General features: G+C 42.4%; 1 protein-coding gene across 2 annotated transcripts; it reads left to right on the top strand.

Annotated features, from left to right (window-relative positions):
* Positions 1-1,341: 1,341 nt before the first annotated feature.
* Positions 1,342-11,005, top strand: LOC110982025 (uncharacterized). 2 transcript variants are annotated; one of them, XM_087140784.1, is made up of 11 exons: positions 1,342-2,255; positions 2,928-3,032; positions 4,052-4,174; positions 4,975-5,088; positions 5,380-5,511; positions 6,219-6,359; positions 6,922-7,068; positions 7,282-7,449; positions 7,886-7,930; positions 8,342-8,429; positions 8,713-11,005. In XM_087140784.1, the coding sequence occupies exons 1-11, from the start codon at positions 2,147-2,149 to the stop codon at positions 9,341-9,343; spliced, it is 1,803 nt and encodes a 600-aa protein (XP_086996910.1). In that variant the 5' UTR covers positions 1,342-2,146; the 3' UTR covers positions 9,344-11,005. The 2 variants fall into 2 exon arrangements, with proteins under 2 accessions (XP_086996910.1, XP_022095847.2); XM_022240155.2 differs by having other exon boundaries at positions 1,352-2,255; positions 6,913-7,068.
* The last annotated feature ends 685 nt before the right edge of the window (positions 11,006-11,690 follow it).

Raw genomic sequence — 11,690 nt, forward strand, 5'->3', positions numbered from 1 at the left:
CACGTTTGTAATGGTATTAAGGAGTGTCTGTATATGCATGTTAAGTTTCAAAAAAGTTTTCGGGCGTGGCACAGCCGAGTTCTTGGGAGGGGGCGCCACCCCCCACGGCTGTGAGATGGGTCAAAATATGGTAACCCGCCTCTTTTGAGAGTGTGGTGCCACCATTGATCTGCACTTATAAACGCCACCGTATTGCATGTAATGGCGTCTCCAAGGATTGGTCCAAAGACCCGTTGTTTTGCTGCAGCTGCAGTTAGCGACGAGTGGTTGCCCATATTTCTACCCGTCAGTATACAAAAGAAAAGAACATTTAAAACCTCACTCAGCTAATAGGCCAACTGACTGCCAGACGCTAAATGCAGATACCTGCAGAACACAAACGGAACAAAATAAGCACAAAGGTGGGCAGCTTAGCGAGAGCTTTCTTCCAACTTTTGGTCGCCCATGCAAATGGCGGGCCCCCCAATGTTTGTAAAAAAAACAAATTCTGTAGGATATGTGCTCATTAAACTTCTTCACCAAGCTAAAGTAATGCTAAAGAAAACAGTCGACAGCGTACAGAGAGTAATTGGCACTTGCTTCACACGTTGATAAAAGGCCATGAAGTCGCCTGCAAACAATTGCTACAAAGAACAACCCTGAGAAAAACAAATTTACGGAGACCGAGAGTCTGGAATATCTTGCAAAGAAAATAAATGCGGGAAAACACTTCACCACTGCAACGCCCGAACGATTCAAAAATATTTATTCTAAATCATAAAAAAAGTCTTGTCAGTATGTTATTCTGTATTCAGAAATACCCGAGTTTAGCTATATTCCTGTGGATCGAGAACCATTCACGTGGATAGTTTTTAGTATGATAACAAGCACCAACTGGTTCTGAACACTTTCCCGGTTTCATGCGAACATTCTGCTCTCATTTTATGATCTGAAATCCACGTACATGACATTGTAGATCGTCATTTGGGCATGCCCAATTCGATCAATGTCTCCACGTTTCTGAGAATCCGAATTTCGCTCAACTGAGGGAATGGCAACGATAAAGGACCCACTGTCTTCCCCACGGTTTGCGTTTGTCTGCGTTGTCGGCGACATCTCCGTAAGACATGTTTCCACCTGCGTCGCAGTTTGCGTCTTGATTGCGTTGCTCTCTACGTTTCTTACGTCGAGTTGGAAACCAGGCTTAACTCTAAAGCTCGTCAAGGCTCAGCCCCCCCCCAAAAAAATGCGCAGCGGCAGTATCGAAAAAAATGCAGAGGGGGCAGAGTCTGTCCCCCGGCTCTTTAGGGTTAAAACCGCCCAATCACACATGTATTCCCTTATTTGAGTTTGGACCGTCAAACAAGCATAACAATCTTCGACTCCACTTTGTGCCCAAACCCAGCGACGACACGTACTAATACTAAGCAAGTCATTCCTTGACGTCACCGTCTATTGAATCCAAACATTGAAGTTAGAGGTCACCCCCTTTTTTGTTACTTGGGAGTGGAGAAGTTTTACATCGGTTGCCAACCATTCTGATGCAAATTGATTTTGAGAAAAGAACATTTTGACTGGATCCAGTGGCTCGTTTGTTGCTGTTGCAGCATCAAGTCTGGACAAAAGCAGGTCTGCCTGGTACCGAGCTGCACTTGGCAGTAAACAGTGCTGTGGGCGTCCTCGTCCCCTAACACGGTTGGATGCATACCAACAGGTGTTTGTTGCTTTGGATTCGGCAGGAGTTGTACTTTGAATTTCCTTCACTGCGATTGATATATCGACAGCATGCCATGTCACACTGAGACGGTTTAATTGCAGAAGTAACCCCTTCTCTCTCTGAGTACAGTTTACATAGCTATACTTCCAGTCGTCTTTTAGTACTGTTTACGAGGTACATGGGTGTTTCACATTGAAAACATGTAGGCCTATGTAAAAAATCATTGACATCCTGGCTTTTCGGCATCGCGCACCCGACTCGCTGACGTAAGTGGAAAACCAAATCCCACCCTGCACGTTTTCATCTGTAACTATTTCATTGAAATCATTTTGTGACAAACCGAACTCTGGAGAGGGAAACTTCTATCCTCGGGTGACAGAGATTCCTTGTCGAGGTTTCATTGCATAATAAGGATACATCGCTGAACTCGTCGAGTGTGTGCGATCTGAGATGACGATGCTGTCCGGGACTTTTCTGACGGGGTTATCGGTGCTGTTAGCGGCCGTGGGCGGCGCGAAGGCTTCGTCTCGCGACAGACACGGACATGACTGGAGCTTCGGTAATTAAATTTTAACAGGAAGTATATCACACACTGCAAAAAAAATGCGATGTCAAATTCCAAAGGCTCCTCATAAGATTTTTGGTTGAGGCTTGCTAAACAAAAGTACATGTGGATGCCAGTGGCTAAAGCGACTATAGCCACTTCCTATAGACGAATGTGTCAGTTGATTCGCACATAGTCAAATTAACACCGTGATATGGTGTATCTAGTAACATTGGTGTTAGAGGTGTAACTAACACCTGCAGTTGATAATTAATCACGGCAGTTTGTGTACTGTATGAGGAAGCCTCATCAGTGAAACTCTATTTGAATCATGGCATACGTTCTCTGAATGGTATCTCAACGTTTGCAAGTTTGGGACCAGTTTACTGGAAATACTGTTGATATAAAAATGGATCACTTAGATTCCACCTTGTTCTGGGAAAAGGCGTTTAGATCTCTCGAGATTTTCTTGGGCATCATGGCCTCGGACTCCCACAGTGGGGGTATTGTCTGCACACGATGATCTATGCAGACAACCCACCACCCCCTTGTGTTTAAGGTGATTTATTTGGAAATTAAACGACCCAGGAAAAAGGCACTGTATAGCACTGTCTGTGTGACAGCATGTAGCATCATCAGAGTGGTAACCAAATCGTGTTATTAATCCATCTTTTGTTCATTTTTCAGAATGTTCGGATGGTGATATTTGCTACAACGGCGGGACATGCTCGTTTAAGGTCTACAACATCACGGTATGCGAATGTCCGGAGCCATACTTCGGGTGGCAGTGCGGTGAGGACTATATCTATTTTAATTAATAAGTGACGCTAGTGCTAAAAATGTCACATCCAGTAATGTTTTGGTAAACTGCAGCAATTATGGGCTCCGAGCTGGACCAAGAGAGGGCGCAATTTTCCTAGCAACAGAGGCTCCTTTGGTAGTAACTGTGCAAAGCTGGCCCACGAACGACTATGAAACGTAAGCCTTGCAGACGCACCACTACCAACAAAATGAACACTCCCGACCAACTTAGCTCTTTTCAACCGATGAGGGGGTACTTCTGTTCAGGGCGGATTCACGCAAAGCTCCGACTCCGACTAAACTTCACTATGACATGTGCGTTTGAAGCCTGACACTTCACGTATTGTTGAAACATACATTAACTGACTTCACCTGTCACTGCTTACCACTTATATGAGTGGCCGAAGTTTGCGATAGTTTTAACCTTGGTTAGTTGCAGGTTTTGAGGGAAGTGTTTTTTTATGATAGTTGTGCGATGAGATTTGTTAAAACTTGGTGAATTCATTTCCCACTGTACTAACGGAAAGCCAAACGTAGTTATGAAACAATTGGCAGACAAAAGCTGTAAAATACTGTGAGCAGAGCTGAAAAGTGAGCTCCTCAAACAGCTCTGACTGTGACGTATATAGGACGAAAAGTCTCTAGTTGCTGCCCACGTGCTTTGTACGCGGGATCAATAAATAGGTCAGTTATGTTCACCTAACATTCCCATTGTTAATCCAGATTCGAAGCCATGTTGAGTTTCCCATTTTTGGTGGTGGCTTTTATATATCATTTCGCAGAGGTTCGTACTATTGGACTGTATTTTTCTCAATCTGTCATTTCTGTTCGGTTAGGTTCATTATGGTTAGATTCCATTTTTCTTGGTCTGGTATAGGACTCCGTATGGATTATTGGGGAACGATTCACAGTTATTCTGATGAGCGTCCTTTTTGTTAAGGTCTCTGTTACGTTCCGCTTGTTTACTTTGTTTAGACGCCTCATGTATTTTAATTGCCTCCCGTGGACAGAATATTACGATGCCTGTCACGACGACCCTTGCCAGAATGGTGGGATATGCGACTATGACTATTTCACCAATGGCTACTACTGCGCATGCCAGGAAGGTTGGACAGGGCAAAACTGCCAAATAGGTAAAAATCAGAGGGGTGGTTCAACTTGTTCCCCACCCAAGAGCATATGCACTCGATAATTAGACAACCTGAAAAAAAAACCATTCATTGTAGCTGAACACTTGGAATAGGCCCCAGTGTTCAATTTAATGAAAAGGTCATTTCTCAGCCACTGGCAAATGGAAATCAAAACGAGCCGTTCAAGTTTTCGCTCACGGTGGCGTCTATAACTGAGCTGGACTGTGAAGCAACCAGATAGCGTTTAAGACCCATGCACTGTGATATGCGGTCAGAACTCTGACCAATGAAACTGTCCCATCAATTTCATTTCATTTTCATTTCATGCATCAGGACAAAGACAACAGGCATAAAACAGGACATTGAAAATTACAAAATACACAGTACACACTGGCAACACCCCTGGGGGATTGCCAAGAAGCGAACTTAATCACTCTCATGCGGCTCTCCTGAGATGCTATCAGAAAAAGAAAATTCAAAACATTATGGGCATTAACGGGAATAAACACTGATTATCAGCTGCTTATAAAATCATACATGTAATATCAAAAAATAAAATAACTAATACAGGTATAAACAATAAACCTATTCCTCATTTAGTAATAGGATACATGTACACTGCGCTAATTACACAAAAATTTACAAATTAATTACAATAAAATTCTAATAATAATAAAATTATCAAAAAAACCCTAAATACTTACACGCGTAAAACCTCCATAGGTCAAATTCGGATGATGAAAAATTCAAGCCCCAATAGCGTGTATTAATGACTGAAATTTGATTCACTTCATTTTGTGCAGCTTCGCATACAACCAGTTGTGCGGATATTCGTTGTGAGCATGGCGGAACGTGCTTTCATTACAACACCAGCTTCTTCTGCTTTTGTCGGAGGCGGTATTTCGGATATTTCTGTGGTAAGAACGTAGTAACGCGATTCGGTTTGTCAGCTTTGTTAATCACGGGAGGAAGAACAGTTGCATAGCATGCATTATTTGTACCTCAAAGAAAGACTCTAGTTTCTTGCTATTTCCGCTTTGTTTTTGTACCTTTTTTACAATTTTCTTTTCAAAAGTAAAGTGTTTTGAGGAAATCTGTTCCAAACGATGAGCTGAATGATGTGGGCTCACTTTGAGTTTAAGGGATTGAAATAATTTTCGTTCGTGATTTTGTTGGGGATTAAAAACCCCATGATTCCACTACTGCAGAAGTTCTCGATGACCACCTCTGTGATGCTGAGACTGCACCGTGTGCTAACGGGGGGACGTGTCGTGACGACTCACATGGAATAAAGTATTGCGACTGCACTGAAGGGTGGGCTGGAGACAACTGTACACTGCGTGAGTGTTGTATATTCAGTAATGCCTTTAGCCCTTGAAGGTGTAGGAATGATAATTAATTGAAATTGGAGAATTGAGGACTGTTAGGGTTAATTAAAGATCCAGGAACCCAACATCATTTTAACAGCGAAAATACCACTGTGACAGTGTACAAAAACATGAGATATTTGACAATTTTATATTCTTTCTTTTGTTTTCGGAAAGATCCAAACTAGCTACAGTACAGCTTAGTAGGCCTACATAGAGCTTAGTATTAACCTGATACACAAGGATCCAAAGCTAGGAAGTTGGTTTTTGTACATGAGTGTGGGCAAAAGAAGGCCCTTGGAACAATGGTGACTAGGGCCTACATGACACTTAATTCGGCACTGAACAGCAGTGACGAACGGAGGAGCCTTCATTTTCTGCTGTTTCTTTTAAATAGAACCTATAAATTACTCTAATTCTAAATTGACCTTTTGTGAGCATGTCCCGGTTTCAAATACAATTCTGCTCAGTCTCCAGTGCTCAAGTTGTAACTTTGCAATTTTCCATCCCTTATGAGTTATCATCGAAATGCATTATTCATTTTTATGATGTTAATATTGTCATTTGATTGATTGAAAAGTTTCTGGGCTATTTTTGCTTTAATGTTAATTTGTTTGGTTATCAATATGTATGAATGACAAACGCGAAGTAAGGAGATACTTTGGAATCTAAATTTTCAGCTGCTCCCGTGGCATCCCTTTGCAATGGCTACTGCGAAAATGCGGGATCGTGCAACATCAGCGACGGGTACGAGCCAACCTGCCTGTGCGCCCCAGGATGGACCGGCGAACACTGTTCAGAGCCGCTCCCTCCGCCTCCAGGTATATAGGCCCCGGTTAGAAACCCCACACAAGTCGATGGTACATGCATGCCTTGAACGCTGGAGGATTCTGGGGTAACTGGGTGTGAGAGTATGCATAGATTGGATTGGGATATGGACCAAACTCTGGGGCGATGGGTAATGAAACAATTCTAAAATTGCCTGGCCGGGGAAATTTGAAAAGCGGGGTGGGTGTGGGGGTGGCCAGCAGCACACTCATGCATGGAACTGGAGCAATCGCACTATACCGTACGTGCTACGGATTCAACTTACGAAATTCAACTTTCAAATTACATTGCTTGGACTAGATTACACACTTACACAAAGTCTTTGGTATTATTTTCACTCCATATGCTATTTGATATTTCATACACACGTAGATTCACCCAGTAAAATTGCAGGGTACTTCTCTAGTCGTTAGTTCCTTAAAACGAGTAGTAATTACATGGAAATGTCATACGTTTGGAATAATTGGTGGTTTCATCTTGGTATTACATGTAATCATTACACGTAATTTCACTTGGCTGTTTTTTTGCCTGACCGATTCGAATCAGCTTTGACAGATACTCCTACTACCGGGCAACCGTGTGATGTCCGCCCGAGTCCCTGTGGCGACAACGGCCGTTGTGTCCCTGACGAAGTCTTCGGAGGATTTACCTGTCATTGCTACCCTGGTTGGCAGGGAGAACTATGCCGCGAACCTTCCCAAGGTAAGTTAATTATATATTCTCGGTTGTGCAAGGACTCCACGCTCCTCTTTAATGACATTTTAAAAAATTGCAAAGCAACTCTTACTTGGTGCTACGACAGTTTCCTTGCATAGTCCTTGTTTTACATAATACAGATGTATCAGGCGTAACGCCCTGGCTTTGTTCGATTCCATTAATCCTCAATTCTGAACATAATCTCGGATACGTTCTTAGCCACGTGGCCAGATACGGTGCCAACCTCCACACGGCCGACAACTATCTGTGACATCGGTGAGAACTTGTGCGGTGACAATGGGCGGTGCGTCCCTGACTACAGCCGTTACAGTGGATACAGATGCGTGTGCACCACAGGATGGCAAGGGGTCTACTGCACAGATTCGGGTAGGTTTCGTACTAATCGAATTGTGGGAGATGGTGGTGAGCTTGAAAAACGTGGAGCACTCTCGTGTTGCCTTCTCAGTACGTGTCAGTGGCAAAAATATCACCCCTTGGTTGGTGTCCGAGCTTTTTTTCTAAACATGCACTTATTTAAAAGAGAATCCTTTCAGCTGGTAATTATGTTTATGTTGGTGTTTCGACTGCTGAGTGAGTATTCAACACCTTTAGTGAATTATTGTTTTGTTTTGGTACGGACGGCCAACCACTGCCAGCCTCTGCCAGGTGATAATGCGACCCGATTGCCTGCTAATTAAGGACGGTCATCACTTTTACAAACTCTCCCAAATAAGAAATTGTTTTTGCTCGACACGATTAATATCTTGCAAATGGTTGAAATATAAACCGAAGACTGATCGTTTGTGCATGTCTTTTTCTGCAGTATTAGATTCCAGAGAGGACGCTCCACAATCGTCCAGCCCGATTGGTAAGACCATAAATACATATATGCAGAGTTCTAGAAAATCTAGAAAAAATACAACCAAATCGTCTTCTGGAGGCACAATGGTCATACATCTCTGTCATTCTAGTGTATAGTTGCATTGCAACCTCTGTAAAATAATTCATCTCTGTAAAAAAAAATAACGAGTATAAGGAGTGTGCTTCTGTTCTTCTAAAAGCCCTGGGGATGAGGTTCAGGGAAACCATGGTGGTACTTTCGCTAAACGACACACAGAAAGGAGTCCAACAAAGACTTTTCTTAGAGTCAAAGAATGCACGCATCAGCGCTATAACAGCCTAACAACCGCTCTGTGGTAACTATGAGTAATACATTATTTGATTTACAAGACATGCTCATTAAGGTGGAACTCTGTTTGGTTCCTTGACTCTTCTCCAGGTGGAATAGTTGGTGCATCGGTCGGCAGTCTGGTTCTATTCTTTGTGATATTTGGCGCCGTCTTCGTCTTCAACCTTGCGAGAACCAGGTAAGTTCACTGAAATTGCTGGAATATACACACTCTTACTTTGTATTCACAAGGACAACATCAGTCTGGTGGACCCATCCCTGAAACGACAGAACCGGTTTTATGAATAAGTATTACACACAAAAAAGTTAGCTACCATACACAAACTAAAAACTAAAAAAGTTTCAGCAAATTGTATTCAGAAATGGTTTCAGTTGTCGTAACGAGAAACGAAAGTCACATCGAAATTAAATTTGTCTACCACTGAAATGTTTTGAGTGATTGTATTTTTTCCTCTGTGTAGCAAAAATCGGCGGGCCAGGCCTCCTTTGTCAGCACCGGCTCCTCTTCCCTCAGTCATCTATGACCCAGGAGTCCACGATGATTTCTGCGGCCGGGCTTCACTGATACAGCCCAAGCCAAGCAAAGACGTATACAGCGACTCCGACCGGTACCAGCAAGCGCTGATGGCTCGCCGCTATAATCCTGCACCGGTCCGTGACCACCCTCACCAGGGGATGCCGAGCTCGTCCAGCGTGGTCCGGAACCCGGCTGCGGGTGCGCACAGCTACGACTACGCCTACGAACCGGGCCCATCTCGGTCAAGAATAGAGTCACCGCTGCGTGCCCCTATCCCGATGTCGGAGATCGAACGGGGCCACGAGTACGCCTACGTGATGGACGACAACTTGTACGAAGCGTCTCCGAGGAGTCATTTGGGGTATGCGAAAAACTCGAAATCGGTCCCACCGACCGTGACGACTGCCCCTCCGGCCTACTCACGGTCACCGTCTCGTGCTCCGTCTAAGGCGCCATCTGAGCACACTTATCAGTCCATATCCGAGTACAACGACCCGCCGAGCAGCCCAGCTTCTAAGGGCGGTCCCGCGCCGTCAGTGAAGTCAGTTGGCTCGCATCATTCGTCCAAGAAATAGGCTCAGTGTGCTTCTTTCCGAATCCCACTTTGCCGAAATAATCCCGGCCACTCTAGTATGATTGCTGAAAACTGTATTCAAGATGTGAATCTAGGAATTGTATACAAACGACTGTCATACGGTAAATTAAAGTCCTAGGCCTATGCCATTTCCACAAAAAATCCACTAGATGAGTTAGCATACTCATATACTCAAACGAATTTAGATGGCAAACCGTAGATACAGGTAAAACAGAAGGTTTTGAACCGTAAATATTCTCAGTGAAAATGTAAGTTTGTTTCTAGTTCTGCAGCTGTTTGTCCCAAATGACACTTCTTTTCAGAACTGGTTTTGAAGTACTTCATGAGAGCGGTTGGTGAGATGACAAAACTGAACCTTAAGCTTGTTGATAGTTGACTTTATTCTTTTAACCTTCAATTACGAAAAATAGATCGTACATTCTAGTGTATTTAGACTGGGCACAACGTTTGAATATAGTCAATCCTTGTACGACCTCTCTTTGTATTATGTACAGTATATTAAGTGTCTGGTAGTTTTATGAACTGGTAACTTTTGAAATTCTGTAATTAATTAACAAATAAAATAACTCATTTGTGTATATGTACATTTGACGTCAATGCAGCTGGTCTGCCATTTACATTACATAACAATTGTTGCCTTTTTACGGGGTGGGAATTTTCATTTCTTTTGCAAAGAATAATTATTTAATTAGGTATTTTGTGCCTTTATTTCTCGGTGGAGTACATTCCTTTCCAAAGTATGGAGTGAAATTAAAATAAATTTCATTCACAAGACGTAGAACAATTCTGTTGATTACTTGGGGTAAAAATGAAACTTGGGCTGATCCGAAATCGGCGGGTGAATGTCTTGCTCAGAGTAGACGAGAACTTTGACCAGTGGGAAAACTAAAATTCATTTTAAGAAATTAACAACTTTTTGTCTAAAATAACATACTTAAACGAGACATAGTATTTGAGATAGAAGTATGGCAGCATTACATGAGAGTAATGAGCTCACACCGTAACTATAACCGTTCACACGCACACAGGCTCCGGAACCTTTTGGGGGACGGAGGGTTGGGGTATTTTACGGGGGCAAAACAGGTTTTGAAATGCTTTCTTCAACCTGTTGACCTCAGTGAGGGGCTGAGACTAGATGCTGGTGTGAAGTTTGATATCAATCAAAGTTATGGTTTTGTTGTTATAGTAATTTTAAAGTTCATAACTTCACAACTTTAAACTTGGCTGGCTTAAAAGAAAAATAATAGCATTCAAATACCTCGAAGTCTGCTTATTTAAATGTCAAATAGGTTAAAAATGTGTTTCAAGTAACAAGCTTGAGCATTCAAAATCTCTAAGGTTAGATTTTATTTTTTTCTGACAAAATGCATATTGAAATGTCTTCCTTTGATTGTTATAACCAGGATGTTTATTTTATTACTCAGCGGTACATTTTGTGACTTTGGTTATAGCCAATATGATGTTAAAGACTGTTAATGTGGCAGACTGATTTTTGTGTTTTCCCTGCCTTCGTCATTAGAACTTGTATAGGTAGTGATATTAACGATAAAATTACGCCGCAAAATTCAAGGGTTTTCCCAAATAATGGTTTGTTAAATTATAGATCATTCCAATAAAATAATTTTATTCCAAAGGAATGTAACCAGGGTGATCCCCGTTGCAATGTTCGGGCTTACGGGGTCACAGCTTGGTGGTCCCCACGGGAACAATAGATCATGATCCGTAGACCCACCTAATGGATGGAGCGAACCAGTTTTGGGATTGATCAAGATACCTACCCCGCTTGAAACAAACAGGCCCTTAGAACATGCACAACTTAGCCCCGTTGAAAAACTTCTCACCAGCCTGTCTCTCCTTACCGTTGAGGGTGCACTTCAACTCCGATCTAATAGAAATTTTGGCCCGAGCGACATTTATAAGCAAGTTTGCGTTCGCTGCGCGCAGCAATGCAGTCTCACTTTGACTTTGCAACGTTGTCCTCACTAGGTAAATCCTTGTTCTAAACGAAGGATTTCCAGAATTCTTATAAAAACTAGGCTTGAGTTTTCTTTTAGAAAACATATAAATAAAATCTGTCTGGTGTTGTCAACAATGCATTTTGAAATTGTGGTCTCTGACTCATGAATATTCATTTTACCGACTGCGACCTGACAGTGTTGTGGTTCTGCTTGGAGTCTTTCGTATTGATTGTAGTCAATCAGAACCTATATCGTGTCTGAAATTATGCTCATATTTCGCCTTGGAACGGATGGTTGATTGTGTGGAAAATTATCAGGAAATAATTTATATTTTTAAGTATTTTGGAGATACTGTAAAACGGTACCTGC

This window comes from Acanthaster planci, linkage group LG09 (genome assembly GCF_054643075.1).
Source record: "Acanthaster planci isolate LZ-2023a linkage group LG09, COTS_SCS, whole genome shotgun sequence".
Taxonomy (NCBI): Eukaryota; Metazoa; Echinodermata; class Asteroidea; order Valvatida; family Acanthasteridae; genus Acanthaster; species Acanthaster planci.

What these genes read in the sequence shown, in the direction of transcription:
- LOC110982025 (XM_022240155.2), top strand. Translation starts at nt 2,147, where the DNA reads ATGACGATGCTGTCCGGGACTTTTCTGACGGGGTTATCGGTGCTGTTA. An exon ending in CGGACATGACTGGAGCTTCG is followed by an intron (nt 2,256 to 2,927) that starts GTAATTAAATTT and finishes TTCATTTTTCAG; the next exon opens with AATGTTCGGATGGTGATATT. An exon ending in GTATTTCGGATATTTCTGTG is followed by an intron (nt 5,089 to 5,379) that starts GTAAGAACGTAG and finishes CCACTACTGCAG; the next exon opens with AAGTTCTCGATGACCACCTC.